Source organism: Amaranthus tricolor, chromosome 5 (genome assembly GCF_026212465.1).
Source record: "Amaranthus tricolor cultivar Red isolate AtriRed21 chromosome 5, ASM2621246v1, whole genome shotgun sequence".
NCBI lineage: Eukaryota > Viridiplantae > Streptophyta > Magnoliopsida > Caryophyllales > Amaranthaceae > Amaranthus > Amaranthus tricolor.
In genome coordinates, this window is record NC_080051.1 from 26,073,641 (window position 1) to 26,094,298 (window position 20,658).

The 20,658-nt window shown below is 34.3% G+C and overlaps 1 protein-coding gene across 4 annotated transcripts; it reads right to left on the reverse strand.

The window, feature by feature from the left end:
• Positions 1–50: 50 nt before the first annotated feature.
• Positions 51–20,357, reverse strand: LOC130813204 (uncharacterized). 4 transcript variants are annotated; one of them, XM_057678977.1, is made up of 22 exons: positions 19,985–20,357; positions 17,276–17,338; positions 16,873–16,972; positions 16,731–16,797; positions 16,507–16,603; positions 16,355–16,417; positions 16,188–16,247; positions 15,891–15,995; positions 15,466–15,576; positions 12,620–12,661; positions 12,360–12,470; positions 12,096–12,283; positions 10,097–10,371; positions 9,890–10,011; positions 9,762–9,804; positions 9,592–9,683; positions 9,459–9,507; positions 2,969–3,039; positions 2,742–2,861; positions 2,146–2,246; positions 1,755–1,800; positions 51–350 (listed from the first exon to the last, which is right to left on the reverse strand). In XM_057678977.1, the coding sequence occupies exons 1-22, from the start codon at positions 20,102–20,104 to the stop codon at positions 300–302; spliced, it is 2,097 nt and encodes a 698-aa protein (XP_057534960.1). In that variant the 5' UTR covers positions 20,105–20,357; the 3' UTR covers positions 51–299. The 4 variants fall into 4 exon arrangements, with proteins under 4 accessions (XP_057534960.1, XP_057534959.1, XP_057534958.1 ...); XM_057678976.1 differs by having other exon boundaries at positions 2,742–2,870; positions 19,985–20,354; XM_057678975.1 differs by having other exon boundaries at positions 16,731–16,972; positions 19,985–20,354.
• Positions 20,358–20,658: the final 301 nt, after the last annotated feature.

Consider the following 20,658-nt stretch of genomic DNA (forward strand, 5'->3'; position numbering starts at 1 on the left):
GTTAGCGCGCATATATGAAATGGGGTGTTAAAAGTAAAGGACAATCAAGCTCAAGCTCAAGCTGATGGATCTATAAACAACGCTTAGGTTTGAGTTGCTACTAAAATGGACAGACATCCGGTAATACAAAAATATGCTCCAAAATTTCAAGAATTAATTGTTTACATTCATGAATAACTTATAACTTACATTACTCGACATTTCCACATTTTTCACTATAATACACAATAAAATCCACTAACCCGAAATGAATACAACACTCCAGAAGATAGGGAAAGAGAACCTTGCACAAAAATCCATCACTTGCTAAAAAACATCCGCCTCCTCTTTCCTTTTCCTTTTTGCATAGCCTGTTGATCAAAGCATAACCATAAGTCAATCCTTGTTGATGAAAGCAGACGTTCATTGATGATTATATGCATAAAGACCTGACCAAAAAGTTATATAAAATAAACTCAAATCATCCACCTAGTTAGCAAGGTTCCCATCTCTGGCATGGTCCTGATTGTCAAATGTGTTCAGCCATGCACTTGAAATTGCAGACACATTTTTGTTCAATTATTGGTTGAATCTTTTGGGTTCAAATTTTGCTACAAACTTTGAGAAGCTACACGTCCAAAACCAATTTATACAACGCTCGTATATGCTTTTACAACTCCCTCTGACTCAACGGGTTTGCTCATTTTCAGGTTTATTCAGTTTTGTTGGGAGTAAATAGAAGTGGATGAAAAACATGCATGAATGAGAGAAGAGAGAGATCGAGGCTGTAGAAATAATGAAAGAGAGATCGAGTTTGTGAATGAAATTAAGAGATAATATGGGCCCATGTCAAAATATAGATGTAACAAATTTATAGGGACAAACTAAAAAAATAAATGTATAAAAACACAAAGGGGCACACTAATATAGAATTAATAAGTTTCTCTAACACAAACACAAAAATTTTGTTTTTAGAGTATCTTCTACCTCAGCAAGCAAACACTACGGGACATCATGTCCAAGGAAGGCTAGGCAATTGTCATCGGAGTAGATTACTAATAACCTAGAATAATTTCTCATTTTCCTTCCTGCAACCATAAAGGTCAACAGAAAGCAAGAACATCTTTATAAGTGGACGAGAGACTGACATGAATGCATAAAAATCATACATAGTGCGAACATTATTAAAATAATGAGATTAAAGTATAAATGGCACCAGCTGTCACAGTCCTGACTCCTGAGGATAGTGGTACTTGGAACGTTAACATATCCTTGCCTATTTGCGGCAAGGATACGAGCCAAGCACAGGATGAATGCTTCTAGCAACACATACTCTAGAAACATCTATGCTATGGCTACCGAATAACATCGATTTCATAAGAATCAAACATAATAATGTATTTGTTTTTGGGTACTCGTACAAGCACAACGCATTCAATAATAACAAAACACACAAAGATAACAAAAAAGTTAAAGGACTGCACGATAATTACACTTGTGAGAAGGGTGGGATGAAATTGAAATGAATGAGTCACTGGAATTTACACTTGGGGCAATACATGCCGTGAAAATAAGGAGAGCTATGAAATAACTTTGTGTATTTGACGCCCAAATTTTAAAATAGATCATGAGGTTATTTTACATACCTTAAGGTTACCATGTGAACTAAAACAGGTCTCCATATAATAGTTTAAACCAAAGAGTTACCATATAAAACATCCCAAAATTAAAATAATAACTACATGAAGTTGCAACAATCATAAAGAAAAGCACACCTTCATGATGAATAATCTCAATGTGAGGACTATTGCATCTCTTAAACTGCAAAACCAAAAGAAAATCATAGCTTAATATACACATACTGTCAACCACATATATATAAAATTTGCAGAAGTATCTTTCTATTACAAAGAAATATATATAATCTACTCCATCCATTGAATCATGATTCATTGAGGTCACACATCCATATTAGGAAATCAAAGTACCATATAAGTTAGCCAACAACGGAATTTGATATGAAAGCATTAGGACTATGTAGTACACAGCGCCATGCCAAAGCATATAGTTCTTTCTAGTAAGCACCGAAATTTCGTAAAATGATAGGAAGTAACAATAACATCTATCAGAATTGATATCAGAGCATTAGGACTACGTAGCAGATACCTGGAAATGTCTGGTACAGTATCTTCAGCTCGCAATAAACGCTTCACCTCATTAGGACCATCTATAGAAAACTCAATATGTTGCCCATGGGTAATGCTTACCTGCATGAAGCAAACATGACAAAATAACTAGTTGCATGGAAAGAGTGACAAAAAAGAACTGAAACTAGTCCTAAATCAAACAAGCAACCACATCCAAAGGCCATGATCAAGTTTGACATTTACACCTTAACAAGTGCAATCCTATTGCAAATTCAACTATTCCGGCAATGAACGTGAAATGAGCAATGAATTTCCAGAAAAGATATCATGTCTTTGCCCATTATATGACATATTCAACTATTGGACCGCATAGCTTACTAAATGCTCTGACTGCTTACATTTTCACAAAAACTATCCCTCTCACTTTAGATTGTCTCCTCAGAAAAAATGAACCAACAAATTATAGCATGAGTAAAGGATCTATAGTTAAAGAAACTGATAACATTCACAAATAATGATTTATAAATAAAGATTTAGTATCATCCAAGAACATTATCTTAGGCATTCAAGTCATCAACACATGTATCTAAAGAACACAAGAAAATAGATTCATACAGTGGTTCCTGGCACAAACTTCTCATTGATAACTACAATGCTGGATCCAGTACCCCTGATACTGTACCCCTCGCGCTTAATCGTCAAAATAGCAGGTTCCCATATGTCAAGAAAATTTGCCTGCACCAGCTAAGCTCACATTCTTACAATGTAAATGTCTTGAGGTTGAAAGTAGAATTCTTGAATAACCTAATAAATACTAAGGTAGAGAATGAAAGGATTCATACCGATACAGATACATTATATGAGGCCTGGCCATTCCGCAAGTTCTGTTCTATATGACTCTGCATAGCAGGATCTGTATCAAACTAGAACTATTTAGCTACCAATACCATACAAAAAAATTATTGGCAGTACGACCACCAGCCCAATCAACAAATTGATAATACCATTTTGCCAAAAATAATGCCGTACATCTCTGGATTATTAAATGATTTTCAAATGCAATTTCACCCGTAAATCTTAAACTAGATTTCATCATCGGGTTTATACATTAAGGTATTAAGCAAAATCTTCAAAAGAGTGAGGAAATCAAAAATTTATTGCAAGTATTACCACAATAACAAAGCCTTAATCCCAACATATGATGATTGCAAGTATTGAAAGTCTTTAAATTTAATCAATAAAAGAATTTATCTTCATATGTGACGAACTAGTCAACAAGACAATGCTTGTGAGTTGTGACAACTCAAAACCAACAAAATAACACAATGAAAGGAGATAATCTATATACGACCTTCCAGATAAGGCAACAAATTCACGCAACTGAATCTAGTTAACTTGATGATATTAATGTGTGACATTTGAGAATTTAATAATTTAAGACGAGTAAATTTAAGAGAATTATTAGTACGAGAATTACCTTAAATATACATAATATAAATATATTCTCACCTTAAATATACATCATATAAATATATTCTCAATTTAATTTCTTCTCTCTTTCCCTTTTCTTTTGTTTTGATTAAAATACCCAAACCCTTCCTCTCTCTCTCACTTCGATTGAACCCAAAAATTAGCCAAACCACACTCTCTCTAAAAATGGCTGATTTCTTGCTTGAATTCTGCTACAGTTGATTAACCTTCTTCCTCATTCAATCCATTGATTTTCAAGATTTGGGCAAATTATCATCAGGTATATTCTTCCTTTTCCTCTGATTTTCAAGTATAACAAACAAAATAACAACAGGTGTAATCTTCCCTCTCTCTTACTTTGATTTCGAAGGTAACTGCAACAAATCATGTTCATTTTCTTTTCTTTTTCTTGAGTCATTAATATTCCTTCTGCCCTTGAATCAATCGAACAACCATAACCATGGGCTTCATGATGGTTTTTCGAAAGCAGCAGAAAATATTCTGAAATTTTGGGGCTAGAATGCGAAACTGACATTTGTGTGCCGTTTGTTTCATTCAAGCAGGGCCATTATCCTACTAATTAAGGTAATGGCTTATGTTGTCAACTCTTATGTATTTACCTAGATTTCTTTTTGGACATATTCTTTTCTTTCTCTAGTATTTTATTTCATTTGCCTATTTTTCCATGAAGTTTCAATCAAAGATCAACGTATTAAGCCAAGATTTGTATTATACTTGTTTTAGTTATCTTTGGGCCAAATTAAGATTAGTAACGAGTAGTCTTTGTGGAAATGTTGGATTCTTGAGAAAATTATGAAATTAATTAGAAAATAACGATGATGTTAAATATTGAATAACTTGATATTTTGGATGGATAATTAGATTTTTTTTTTTGAGTATTAGTGATTGTAGGTTTGAATGGCTACCTTTGTGTTAACAAAACATATATAAAGGGATAATGATGTTGGATTGATTTTGATGGATTTTGATAATTAGTACAAAATTATGAAAATTATTGAGAATATGGGCATTGTTGAGAAATGTTTTAATATTGGTGTTGTTTAATATTAATCAAGTGGGAAATTGAGATTCATAGATTTTTATTGAAGAATAGTTGTAAAGATTAACTGTAGATAATTTAACATTCTTGGATGAATTACTAGATTTTGTGGACTTGTGAAGTGTAGTTTAGAATACTTATCTTTATGGTTAACTAAATGTGCATATTGGAAAATAAGGGTTGGAAAATAAGTGTAAAGATATAAGCCTTGTTGAGATATATGAGAATATAAGGAAATAATGAATAATTGGGGTTTTTTATTTAATTATGTGATTCTTGGAAGTATTGATAATGATGAGTCAAAATGTCTATATTGTTGTATTAGTTGGAAATACAAAAGGAAATTATGGAAGTCATGGAAGTTGTTAATCTTTAAGAGAGATTGAACAAGAGCATAATTATAAAATCTTGAACACAATTTGGGGAATTAGATTAAAATATGCACAATTTGTAATGGTTTGAAATGTTAGGATAAAGTCTTGACTAAGCTACGATTGTAGGAGGAGATGTAATAAGTTATATGTTAGTATAGTAGTATCGAACGTTCTCTAGTGATGTTGTGATCTTGTTATGCTCCGGGAGACGATATCATCGAAGAACCCTTCTAGTTGTTAGCTGGATTCGTTACCTTGAAGCGATGTTATCTAGGGCTGAACACAGTTTGGTCTAAACCGTAAACCAAACCGGACCAAACCGTAATTTAACTATTTGGTCTGGTCTACGGTCTGAATGGTCTGGTCCGGTTTTTTTTTTTTTTTAAACGGTTTACGGTCCGGTCCCGGATTTATATTTTGTAGACCAAACCGGACCAATAAGCCGTAATAAACTCTAATGGTCTAGGGATTAGATTTAGGGCTTATATTCCTAAATCCTTATTTCCTGAATCAGAATTCAGACCTCGACCTCTGCTTGACTGCTTCCTTCTCCCATTCTTCTCTCTTCCTCGCCTCGCCTCGCCTGAGTCGACAGACACAGTCGCCTCGCCTCGCTTCCTTCAACTCTTCAAGCATCGACAGTCGACACTCGACAGTCGACAAACGCCTCTGCTTCTGTGGTTCTTCGAGGCTTCTGTGGTTCTTCATTCTCCAATCTCACCATTCACCACGGAATCAAGTGTAGAATCTCGTAATGTAAGTATATTGGTTGATTTTTTTGATTTTTAGGGTTTTTTTTATCAATTTTTGATTTTTTTGGTTAGAAATTTACAGGTTTTGTGATTGTGAGTATGGGCTATTCTATATAATAATTTTTGTTTTCATATTTATTAATGTTGCTGGAGAATTTAAACTTTGAAATTTGCATTTATGTCTTTGACTGTGAGATACTGAGATGTATATGAAATTACTGGAGATGTATATGAAATTTGCATCAAGTGTAGAATCAAGTGTATGATTAATTTTTGTTTTCATATTTATTAATGTTGCTGGAGAATTTAAACTTTGAAATTTGCATTTATGTCTTTGACTGTGAGATACTGAGATGTATATGAAATTACTGGAGATGTATATGAAATTTGCATCAAGTGTATGATTAATTTTTGTTTTCATATTTATTAATGTTGTGGAGAATTTAAACTTTGAAATTTGCATTTATGTCTTTGACTGTGAGATGTATATGAAATTACTGGAGATGTATATGAAATTTGCATCAAGTGTAGAATCAAGTGTATGATTAATTGTGACTGTGAGATGTATCATGTAAGGTTTGATATGCAAGAAAGATATGGTGAAGATCAATTACTGGAGTCTGGATATATATATCATGTAAAATAGTGTAATAAGTGTTTTATATGCTTCCATCAAAATTATATATATATGATTTGGATATGTTGAATGTTAATATGTTGGTATTACTCGTTTGATACGTTGAATGTTAATATGTTGGTATTACTCGTTTGTAGACTAAATAGATTGTTGATGATTAATTGTAGTTTGCGATGTCGATGGATGAACCTTTTTTAGTTTGCGATGAAAATGAAGTGGATGATCAGGATGGTAATGAAATCAAAAAGGAGGAAGTTATGAGCAAACAAAGGAAAAAAGTTGTGAAACCAAGATCCGACATATGGGATCACTTCACCAAATTTACAAACAAAAACATGGAAAAGAAATGTAAGTGTAACTATTGTGGTCGTGAATATAAGTGTAATCCTAGTGTAAATGGGACTAGTACTTATAGAGCACATTTAAGTAAGTGTACTAGATTTTCACTCAATAACAAATCAAATGCTACTCAAACACAATTGAGTTTTCAATCAAGTGTTAATGAACAAGGGGAACAAGAAGCTCACATAAAGAGTTGGATGTTTAACTATGAGGCTTGTAGAAAAGGCTTAGCGTTCATGATAATTGTTGATGAACTTCCCTTTAGATTTGTTGAAGCCCAGGGTTATGGAAATGGTTTAGGAAAGCCTACTACTGATGATTGGGACCAAGTGAAGAGCTTAGTTCAATTATTAGAAGTGTTTTATAATTTAACTTCGCGTGTGTCTGGTTCACAATATGTTACTTGTAATGGTTGTTTTGATGATATAACTGATGTTGATTGTTTGCTAAAAGAATGGTGTGAAAGTCCTAATTATGAGTTTAAGGATATGGCACAAAGAATGAAAGAGAAGTGTGATAAGTATTGGGGGGGATCCTAAAAAACTAAATGTTATGCTATATGTTGTTGTTGTACTTGATCCTAGATATAAATGGGAAGCTGTGGAATTTGGGATAAGACAAATGTACACAAAAGATAATGATGCTTCTGTTGTTTGTATGCGGGTAAAGAATGCCCTTTATGATTTATATAATGAATACAAAGGCTTTCATTCCACATCCGCAACAATAGTTCAAAGTGATGGTGCTTCAAGTTCTAGCAAAGATGTAGAACCTGGTCTTCCGAAAAAAGGACTTATGAGATCTAAGTTTAAAAAATTCAAAGAGTCTCGTGAGGATGGGGAATTGACTAAAACAGAGGTGGACAAGTATTTAGATGAGGTTACAGAAGAAGATGGAGATGACTTTGATATTTTGACATGGTGGAAAAACAATAGTTCAAGGTTTCCAATTCTTTCTCTTGTAGCTCGTGATGTGCTAGCCATTCCTGTATCCACAGTTGCATCGGAAAGTGCCTTTAGTACTGGAGGTCGAGTTCTGGATTCATTTCGAAGTTCATTAAGTCCAAAGATGGCAGAAGCTCTTATTTCTTGTCAAGATTGGCTTCGTGCTTCTTCTCTAAAAGTTGAGGAGTGCTTGGAGGATATAGCACAACTAGAGAACGGTATGTGATCTTTCATATCATGATTAGTATTATGTTTATTTTATAAAATCATATTTTTTATGTTTGTTTTTATTGTATAGAGTTATCAAAGATCAATTTGGCTCCTTCAGTTATTGATGTTCCTTGATGCAATGATGCATATTCATGGATGAAGTCGGCAATTCGCTATTGCTGATGTATTTTGATGATGTATTTGATGGAGAATGTTGCTGATGTATTTGATGATGATGTATTTTGGATTTGATGATGTATTTTGTTTACAGATTATCGTTTATCTTAGATTCTCACTCAATTAAAAAAATTTCAAAAAAAAAAAAAAAACCGTAGACCAGACCAGACCAGACCGTTCTAGAACGGTCTGGTCTGGTCCGGTCTGGTCTGAAAAATTTCCAGACCGGAATTTCTGGTCTGGTCTGATTTTTCTGTCAAACCAGACCAGACCGGACCGTGTGCAGCCCTAATGTTATCAGTGAGTAGTAGCAGTCCCTTAAAAGGGTCTGGGCTAGACTATAGTTTGAAATGGTTTTTATCAAGCTGTTTTGGAAATTATAATTATTGAAACTGATTCGTGGTTGATTGGTTATATTGATATTGTTATATGGTCAATGGATCGAGCTCACGAGCTGGTCATTGATGGAATAGAGGAGCGTTGTCTCTTTCCTCCCATGTTTTGAGGTGAATTGTCATGCAAATATTGACTAGCCTCACTCGAGAGTGACATAGCCTAAGAGCTATGGATGTTCCTCTCAACTAAACTCCATGTACGCACATAGATCTAGGAAACTGATGTTGCTTTTAAGCCTATATTTTGAATTATTGTGTTTTGTTGTTTTGGATTGTTCTCATTCAGTTTAACTTGACCCCTGTTGTTTTCATCTTTTAGATTGTTTACAGATCGGAACCAATCGGGAATGATGGGTTAGCAGCGATGATTAGAGATCCATGGATGTTATATTGAGCTAAGCACATGAGAATTTGTAGTTTTGTATTAGCCTTTGGTAAATGTATATTGGACTAGGTTGTATTGGTTATGTTGGACTTTTACAGTGACTTTTATGATTACTTTGTGTTTTAGTTAAATGTTTGGGATTGAGAATTAGCTGATACAGCTATGTTATAGAACCGGTGACCCCTTTGCACAAGTTTTGGAATTTAGATTAAAGTTTCTTGAGAAAATAAACCCCATGATGACCCTGTTTACTGAGTCAACGGTAAGTCGGGTTGTTACATGATGCTTATCAAAAAAGCTTTCAAATCATCCCTTTTATGGTATGGCTAACGATAAAAATCATGTCTCAGTTGGCCACTAGACATGCGATAACAATAGTCAACCCTCAGTTAAACATTTTTTTTCTTTAGGCAAAAGATAAGAACAATATAGCTCTGCTACATTTTTAAAGATAGTTATATATTGCACACACAAATTGGACAAGGGCCATTTTGAAAATTATTTCCAACATACAAAATACAAATATTCAACGATGAATGATGACTATAAAAACATAAAGTTCATCCAGTTAAAGTAAGTATCTCACCGCAAGATATTTTCTTGTGATCATTAGCAAAAACCTTGACAAGCTCCCCCTACAATTTCGACCATTAAAGAAACAAGAGATCAAAATTGAAGTGTATGCTGCAAGAAAATTAAATTCTAGACAAAAAGGTTACCTTCCTATTTCTATCATCCAAAGGCTGGACTTCAATGGCCAAATAAGTCTCCACATCATCAGCTGTGACAAGGTAGTTAGGTTGTTTTGCACCTGACATTCACAAGAATCTGAGTTCACCATCCCACACACTTAAAAAATGAATAATGGGAAAAAAGGAACGAGCAATACCATCTATATATTTCACTGACCCATCTTCCAAATAACGCACCCACTGATTAACATGAAAACAAGCAATGTTAAATAGCTTAAAAATAAATTAAAATGTGTCTCAAAAAACAAGTCCCAAGAACAAGGACCTCAAAATTGCAACTAGTTGTTCCATTGACTGAAATGCCACATGCCAAGATCTCTCTCCCTGGATAAGGGTCACCTGATATTTGAAGATCCTCTATAGCTGGCAATGGATCGTCATCAGCAGCTGCATATTGCAATGTGAATATGATGTAAATATAAGTCACCACATAAGCTCAACATGTATTTTAGAGTAGAACCACACAAGTTACCCTCAGAGAATGATGATGAAGGTTCTTCAGGAACTGGTTGAAGAATTGGAGAAAAAGAAGGATTATGATCCTCTAGGGCATTGGAATAGGGAAAGGACCCCGAAGAACCCCAAGTTCCACTGTCTTCATTTTCATTCTGGTACCGTTCCGCAGCAGCTCTGTCAACCTCAGCACTACTGACAGGATCCTTAAATTTGACCATCCTACTATGTGTAGGATGCAATTCATCATGGCTCACAGCTCCTTGTGCTGGTGTATCATTGACATCTGAATCCCTAAGGTCAAATAAGAGAAAAAAAATCAACCAAACTATGAAGTAGATAAAAAAGAGACCCATTGCCAACTTAGAAGTCTCAAGAAACAGTTAGATGATATCACAAATCAATAATTCTAAGATTATATGGAACTATAAAATCATTAGCAGTTGTAGCTGCACTCAGTGGAAAACAGAACCATAGTTTTTTCTTTTTGACGATCCATTGCCACATTGCGGTTATTGACGATCTCTGGATAAGCTGAAGGCCTGTAACGACCTCTCAACGCTAAGGCTGCATACATACAACCTCACCCAAACCCCACCTAGTTGTAAGCATCACTTAATTTTATTTTTCCCTTGAAAGACGTCAGACTACATAAGATAAGATAACAATCCAAGTTATTCAGCTTCCTAGTCTCTTAATACTTCCTCCGTTCTGAAATACTTGCTACATTACGATTATTGACACAATTCATCGTTCAAGCTTATTTTACATATTGCGGCTAATGTGTAAGAAAAAATATAGTCAAGTTGGATCTTGTTTGAATTGTTTAATCGCACTTTCATAATATTAACTTTATATAATTTTTGGATGTGTATAGTTCAATATATAAATGATCAAAATAACACATTGGATTATGTAAAAAGTCAAATGTAACAAGTATAAAGGAATCGAGCAAGTACATGAACTCTCAAATGCAACTCACAATATGATACCTTTACAACATATTCTACATTTAAAAATCAAATTTATGGGTGAAAGAGTTGATATAAAATACTGACCATTAAACTGCATTTTTTTCACTCTTGATTTTTTTTTTCTTTCTTGGTTTTCTTCAGTTATAAGACTCCAACGTTATTGTGTATATGAATGAAGAATCCACAAACCCATCAGGCATGGAGAATTGTATGGTATTTCATTTCCAAAGGGAAGCCTAATTCTGTTACTTATTCCTTTCCAGATAAAATAATTGTCCTCTTTCTGGTATTAAATTCAGAGATATAAGAGCAAACAGAACATTAGTTCTACAGAAAAAGCAGTCTGCATGGATCTTCAATCTTCCTGCTGGTGGGGTGGTGGGAGATCCAGTTCTAAAACACCTTATCCATTACCAATACCTTAAAAGTAGCCAAATTCAGTTTTCACGGATAAGGATGAAGAGACAACTTTCCTTAAATAAACTTGCACTGTTTCAGGCCTTCAGCTTTCCAAACATACGGAAAGGCACATATTCTTATAGACAATCTAAAGAAGAGATAACGAAGAGTAAAAACGGCAGTCAATCAACATTTGTAAGAAACTACAATGTGGACAATTTTTAATGAACAGATACTACTATAAATCTTTGGGTAAGCTGTTTCAGGAACACCCTTAATGAACTACTTCTCTGTATACGGTGTCTGTTTCTATACTTTTTGAGCAAGAAAATTAGTTTAAACTGAACTCTAAAAGTGGTGACATTTGGCAAGAAGTTATAAATGATCTATACTGTTATTCTAGACATCAATCTCTTTATTTACATAGACAAAATCTGCTTATAATATAACTATCTAACAATTAAATATTATGCATTGCAATAACAAAAGCAGCAGGAAGAAATTTATCTTCTTAACAGCTAAGCCATTTCTACTTTAAAGATGACCTTGAAACCAACAAACAGAATATCAAATGAAAACAGGACCCACCAACTAAAGAGAAGGTTGTATAGTTCACAGTGGCAATCTTCATTTGAGCAGGCTCACCTGCTTGCATTAGGCCAAAACCTTCCAGGATTTTCTAGTTCTGTACTTTGTCCAACACCAGCATTTGCATCAGCTTGAACTGAATGATGCCCCCTAGAATTCCAATCTGTAGCAATCTGACCATCAGGGTTTGCCAAATTTGTGGGAGCATATTGCGGACGAGGCACAAGTTCAAGCCCCATTGTTCTCTGAGAGAAATTGCATAAATTCAGAAAAGCACCATAATACATAATACATATGAGATATATCAGCTTGTGAGCATACTGAAGTCAGTGCTACACCAGTGGCATGTTCAGGGGATTGGGGGGCAAAGTTTGGGCTAGTTCCACCAGAGCGCCATGGAGTTAGTTGATATTGAGACTCTTTCAGTTTTGCCTGTCAACACAAGACATACAAGATCACAAAATCTATTATGTGATGTCAGCTTCAATAGATTAGAAGCTAAACGAAGTTATACATCGCCTTAAACCAACTTTTCCTTTTTTGTGGTCGGTAAGTGGGGGTTTAAAAGGAGGAACACTTACCTCGGTGATCATTAACCTTTCTTGGAGATGCTTAAATAGGACCTGCAAACAGCCAATCAGAGAACGCAACTTCAGTAGAGTGCAAAACCAGGAGACATATACAGAGAGAACACACACATACATAGCAGAACATTTACTGATTTCCTTGAGCAACTATAAGATGTCACCTTTTCACAAGATATCGAAAATTGAAAAGGAAGTTCCGGTCGATATCAGCACTACAATAATCCGATTAAAGGATACAAAAGCAAAACAAAAAATACCACAATAGATCCAGAGAAAGTAGATATGAGGGGGAAAAAAGGATGTCGATAAAATGATTTCAAGTCCAACTAATCAAGTCCTGCTCAGTTCTAAAGCACATTCTGGAATTCTTGATTGTTTCTTGCTTGCGGCAATAGATGTTTACTATTAACAACAAAAAGTTGGTTCTTATCTATGGATGATATTTTATGTGAACATCGATAGATTAATGAATTGATTAAATGATCAAAGAGTGGAAATCATGTGTAGCTGTGAGAAACTTGCCACAAGTGAGATCATAGAAAGTTGTTGATTCAATTCTGGACATAATAGGGGGGAAAATTTTGATGATCAATAAAACAATACATCAGAGCTTTTCTTGTCCACATGCCAAGCACATAATTTGGTGACAGCTTTGAGGAGCTATTCGCATGCTCTCCAAGGTTTATAAACTGTCCAAAATTGGAACACGGACACGAACACAATAAAATTTTTATCTTTATGTAAAAAACTCAGAAAAATATGTTTTTTAAAAAAATAAATAAATAAAACTAATATTTTGGATTACTCTTGTTACTATGAAATTAACTATGAAACATAAAAGGAAGAAATCATAAAACCAGCAAGTATTAGTGCTCGCTTTACATCAAAATGTAAGGTTAAAGATAAAGTCAACAAGGTAGATGTGTCCAACTAGAGGGTTGGATCTGACACTGTAATGAAAGGAACAAACAGTAATGGAACAAAGGAAAGCTAGAAGACTATTATAATATGCTCAATAATTCTATTGTTATGTATTTTCAATTTTTCATAACTGGACTAGTGCCATTTCTGAAATATTGTAAATAATCCTATAAATAGAAGGGGGAACATAGTGTCAAAATGCGGTAACGGAACGGCAATGAAGTTATCATAACACCTATATATCAGTCGAATCATAAGATATCCCTTGATACGGCCCAAAAAACGGTTATTTTACACCTTTACAATGCGGGAAATATCAGTTTGCTTTTATTGAAAATCTTTACATCGCGGCGATGCGATGCGGCCGATGCGGCCTTGTTTTTACACTATAAGGGCGAATGGGGAAAGAAAATCATCTAAGAAATATTTTGTAATGAGTTTATCCTGTCAGAAGAGTGAAAGCCTCTCTCGAATAGAAACACAATGAATGATGCTCCCAAATGAGTAAGATTTTCCAACCCCTTACTTGACGGGTCCCTCCTCAATAAAGATAACAAGAAAATTATAACCATCTCTCACTACAATGATAGTAAGGGTGGGAGTCTGGGACAATATATGAAAAAGGCTATTAAGATTGTAGTATCAAAACTCTGTCATGAAGACAATTCTCGGATATGATGCAACACGACTCTAGGAGCCAGAATTCCGCAATCTAGGGATTGACTCCTTTCTTTGCCTCCCCAAGATCCTACACTCAAATGAGTTAATTTCACAACTCCCTCATCCTTGTTGTCTCCTTTATATAAGAATTATCATGTGTCATTTTCTACATGCGCATAGCAAAGACTAATTTGAGACTAACTCCAAGGCCAATGGTAAAATTTATCTCCATAGCTTTTAATTTGACTACTTATAGGTTGAGTACAGAAGTACCCCTAAAGAATAACATGCAACATATGCAGTTCCCTCCAACATTGTACACATGTCCTCATCCAATTCGTTATTATTCATAAGTTGACTTTTGTTGAGTTTGAAAAAGAAATTATATTATCAAGAAACAGCAATTACAGGAAGCAAGTTTTCATTCTAGGTACTTTTTCCAACTAATACCTCTACTTCATTGACTGGTCACCTAATGATCATAGGCGACACACGTCTTCCAAAGTCAAAAAAAAAGACATACATAATTCAAAAAAGAACAGCTTCTTTGGAAGTTCCACTACCCACGATATAAAAAGTTGCTCGCTAGATTCCTCCTTTAAAGGTAGAATTTCCCACAAAAGTAAATTTTCTGCAATCAATTAGACACCAAAATAGCATTGAAACTTCTCAAGAAATGAAGTTCCACAGCTTGCACTTTCTAAAGATATGTAAAACCTTCATCCAAAAATACTACAGAAAATCTTTCTACTATCATAGTTTAGTAATTGGATAAGTAGAAAACCGAAGAGGGCCTCAAAGTCTAGAGTCTTGATGGATCCAATAATAATGACACCTTTGTCTCTACTCGAGATTCAGACCCACTCAACGGAATGGTGTTCAATGCACAACCCTGTTTCTTGGTACCTGCCTAAGATTTGATGTTTCCAACGACCAAATCACAGCCATGTGCCAAGGCAACTACCAACGTATCATATCTATTAGAGTCAAACTCACAAATAAAAATTGGCCTTTATAAGCACAAACATGTTTCCATGAATTACATAACTCCCCTTGTACCATGTGAAGCAAAAGACAGTATATACCATAATCACTAATCTTGATTTTTAAAGCACAAATATTGCTAAGTGAATCTATAATATTTGCAAAAGTTGGAGCCTATACAGTAAGAGAATATAATACCGAATGTTGCATAAAGTCACTTAAGAAACAAAAGCTACGATTTAAAGAAAACAAATATCAAGACAATTCAGACAAACCTTGATACTACCAACAATCGATTGGGCATCTGAAACTTGCGGCTGAAAAGAATATTCAGCTAGAAGAGGCAACAAAGAAGACACAAATATTGTTCTCTCTTGCTGCACGTCCTGAAAGAAAAAATTATGTCAAATTCAATTATGTAGATAAGATTCTTATAGCAAGCTCATAAAGCTGGCGCCCATTTATTGAAACAATTTCGTTCAACTGATTCCTTCAATCAAACTTATATATTTTTACATAAGATTAACCCAAATAGAAAGGATTAAGCCCAAACAGCTTGTTTTGGAAGCCCAATCAGCTGTATGAGAAATATATATGATCTGAATAGTCCTAAGTCTCATAAAATCTTGAAATTTAAGACAGGTTCAATCATATAAATCATTGAAAAACGAGAAAAGTCAAACTTAGAGAAATATATTACCTGTAAAGCATATGTTAGTCGTACATTTTCTTCTATTATATCTTGCCTATATGAGAGAGCTTTGGAGGCTGCATCAACTAGATCTTGTTGCTGCTGATCAAATGCCTGCATAGAGCAATTAATGAAGCTTATGGACTTATTCCTTTCGCTATATTACACAACAGATTCAGACCAATGCCAAAGCCTTAATCCCCACATATGGGGTTGGCTTAATAAACCAATACAAGATCAACACAAGATCAAAAACCACAAAATAACAAAATTATAACAAAAACTAAATCAGGAAGAAGCTTGTACCATTCGCATATGAGCAATGCGTTTCTCTAGAATATATTTCTCATTACGAATTTGGCCTTCCTACAGTTAGAGAAAGAACAAACATGCCACTACAAAAATCACTAAATTCATATGGAAATAGATTCAAGAAGCCAATGGTTTAAAAGATGAGATAATAGCTTCAGAACCTTTATGGAATAGTCACTCAACTGCTTCTGAAGCTGAATAATATCTTCATCACGCTCCTTGATCTTTGAGAGAAAATGATATTGGGGTAAGTACAAATCTTACATTATAAGCATGGAAATAGAAAAGGAAGAATCCATCAAAAGTGTAAAACCTGCTTCCAAAGGGTACTAGGATTTTCTAATTCTGTTACTGGCAGCAATCTTTGTGTTTGATCATTGTTAGGTCCATATTCTCCATCCTTGTAGAACCTTAAAAGTGAAATTTTACAATGCATCAAAAGTGAGAATGTGTTACCAGATTCATTGCAAAAGATTAGAAAATTTATTTCCGAAGACCCAAAATTATAAGTTCAGCCTCTAAGTAAACATGAGATACCTGCCAGAAGAGTGCAATGTTGGTGATGTGGGCTGAGAAAAGTTAGCAGTTTCTGAGGTCTGGCCAACTGGAAGTGTGTTTGCTTTCCCATTACTATACACTTTCTGCATTTCAGCATTAAATCTTGAAGGAGAAACGGTACCTGATTGATAAGTTTGACTGGTTTGATAGACCCTGTTGATTTGCCTATTGTTATCAGATATATCAACAGAGTGACCCTGAGTCATAGGATAATCAACTTTCTGCCAAACAAGAAAAGAAGGGTCAAATGAAATTAAGTCTATGCATCACGCCATCACCTTGCATGATTCATAGGCTGATAGACATGAGGCCTACGGAGCATAAAAAGGTTAAGTAGAACAATAAGATTATATAAGAGATCGTTCACAAACACTGTACCACTAAAATATTACATTTCCACATGAACATTTCTTTCTAAACAAATGGTATAGAAAAAAGTTATCAAGAAAAGTGTGCGTGGGTATGTGTGAGTGGCAGGAGCATTCACTAGCAGTTAGTATCATTAAGCAGCTGTGAATACTCACAATGGTTTCAAGTTCTTGATCTCTCCTCAGAAGCTCTGCCCTTAACCTATTGTTTTCTTCGACCTGAAAATTTTCTTGTTAAACATCCATGACTCCAGAAAACAGACAAAACACACAGGTACCAAGCAAATGATAGAATAAAAATTAGAACAGTTAATGGAAAAAGCCAAAGTTGAGGTTCATCTTGCCAATGCTTATAAGCAAGAGTATAAAAAACCATTCACAGATTCTTGCTGCAAAACACTCCCATTCGCAGATTCTTGCTGCAAAACACTCCTAAAAAGAAAGAAATAGCTCCAACTACATAAAATATAAACTACAGAAGACAAAAAGTAATGTCCAAAAACCCAGGAAACACTTCTATAATTTTTAACCACCCTATCTCAGTTGGGTTATTAATTCGGTCTTTGGCATCAACACCTTTAAAAGCGATAAGATGCAATGAATTTAAGATACTAGAAGAACTAATACAAAAGTGGCCTGATTCTAATGGGTGCATGGAACAAGGGTGATGGCGAGTTATGTCCATATAATATTTTACGTAATTTGGAAAATTGTTTAAACTAGGATTTTTTGATCTAATTAGAGTTATGTAGTTATTAGGTCTTACAAATACACATACACATCATTGAATAAAATTTAGATTACTGAGTTGAAATTTGAGTAGTTAAGAAAGAGAGTTCTTGTGAATTTGCTTGTACATGATATCGTAATCAAGTGAGAAATCGAAAAGTGAAAACCACTGAGCAAGAATATCATCATATTGTTTCCAAACCTTTGAGCTTTGGTTCCCAAATTTCAAAGGGAGTCTTTTACGTGATAAAAGTATCAGATAAATTAAGCTAAAAGTCACTTTTGCACATTATGAATTGGGTTGGTAAATTCATATCTGCTTGATTCCTTCGTCACAAAAACGGATAGTCACACCGATAAAGGGTGCAAAAAAACACAGTGAGGATAAAGATGTGTTCAATTAAGGCTCTTCAAAATGAGTTCCAACCATGCAAACACATGTATCGTCCAAGTCAAAGGTTTTAGAATCTATCAGCTGACACTACCCACATTGCCTCATGATTTTGACAATATTCGACGGCGCAACAATAGCATCACCATGACCCGGAACACAAATGCAATTGGAATTGCATATTTGCACTATGGTTTCACCAACATAACGAAAATTAATTAAAACAAAGCTTAGATAATTAAAAGAAACTCATTACTAAAATAATTTAAGTTTAATAGAGATAAGCTTGGCAAAAATAAGTTTAAGTTTAGCAAGATAAGTGACACTAAAAAACTTTGAAAAAAATAAGCCAGGTCTAATCAGTAACGTTCATCGAAAATCGAAGTTCAACAAAACAAGTTGAACAGAACATTGCCAAAATCTTTGCATGAATCACCAAATAAAGACTTGACGTATTTGAAAACAACTACAATGTCTATGAGGGTCTTCACAATATACATTGGGAGTAGGTAGTAACAAGAAATTCTTTGAGGTAATGACTTTCCCCAAGAAACCAACCCAATTGTCCCATGAGAAAAAGAGGCCTAGGCAGTGTAAATGTGCTCTACAGCGACACACTGCTTTGAAATATTTCTTCATACGAAAAATTCATAAATTACCCATCTCTTCACAATAATGAGGCTCTAGTGTTGATCCAATTTCAAGATGAATACACCACAGGAGAAATCGAAATGTTATCCTTTCATAAAATGTTTCAATTATTTACGAAGGTTATTGAAACAAGAAGCATTTCAAGATGACTGGGAACAAGAAGCTGATACAGAAACTATTTTTTTAATATAAATTTATAAGAGGATCCAACAAATCTATTGTAAGATTGAGGTTTCTATCATTTTTAAGTTTCACATTAGTTCTCTTTTTTCTTGCCTTCCTTTGTGATCATTTGGACCACTTGGCTATTGTTTCTTATTTTTAGTAAATTTATTGCCAAGAATAAACATTAAAGCTTCCGAATTTCTTAATGCTGAAATGATTTTATAAATAAGCATAGTCATACTCTTCATTTTTAACATTCTACATCTCTTCAAGGATTTTGGCAAAGCATATGAACCTAAAAATATCCATTCTGTTCTGATCACTAATAGTATCAACACCTTAAACAAACATCCAGACTCATTAACAAGATCATCAAAAACCTAAGTTCACGTAGTAGTTTAATTAAACAGTTTCAACTGATAAGATCCCCTAAGCATATCCAATGAAAATGGTAAGAATAAGTACTATGATACCATGGAAATCAACCAAGCAAGGCAAGAATAATAAATGAAACAAAACGCCTCATACAAATCTAAGAAAGCGCCATAGTTCAATAAACCAACAGCCAATCCTATCGGCCATCCTCAAATGTTTAATTACACTGTAAGATTTATTTCGAAGCATGATGAACTGTAAAGTGAAGATCATAACAAAAATCAATCAAAACACCAAATTACTATTAGTCCAACACGAATTTTCTTACTCAAGTGTCGCCATCACCACGAATACAATTGACTAGCAAGAATCTACCAAACTAAAAAATTCCTCAATCAATCTCACCCCATAACATCTACACAACAAAATTTCCGAAAACAAAAAAAATTTATATTTCACATTTAAGATTACAATAAGTTAACTTCACAATATTTAATCATCATGCTTAAATACAAATTCTTACATAAAAATAAAAACAAAATTAAAAAAATAACCTGTTGACGAATAGTAGCTTCAGCAGCTTCTACAGCTTTCATGACCTGAAAGAGACTATTATCTTTAGCATTATCGATACTTAATTCGCCAAATTTATCAGATAAACCACCATTTTCCATCTTCTTCGAGAAATTAGGGTTTATTTTCAATTCTTCTTATTCTTAAAAACCCTTCTTCCCCAAAATCAACCAGGGATTTAAATCGAAGAAAATCAAGTGAAATTTTGAGGAAAAGGATGAATCATATTTGAAATTGATTCGATAATTACAGAAAAGTATACTCTAGTTTTGGTTTCCAGGTAGCAGCGGTTTTTCCAAGTTGCAGTGATTATATTTTTTTTTCCTTTCGTCTTTATTTTTTTAGATTAGTGTTTGTATTTCTATTTATTTATTTTTCTCTTTTTCTTTTGCAGTTTACTCTCGTACATTATAGAGGTGATCATGTGCGGCCCGGTCCAACCCGGCCCGAAAAAGTGAGGGTTTGGGTGTCAAAATATGGCCCGATGGACGGGTTTGGGTAGAAAATAAGTGGCCCGATTTTTTTGGGACGGGTTTGGGATTTGGTGTTTGGCCGGCCCGGCCCGGCCCGAAAAAGTGTGTGTTCATGATTTGCATTTTAAATTTGTTTTATATTATGTATAATATGTAACAATTGTATTTGATTATTTCAATTA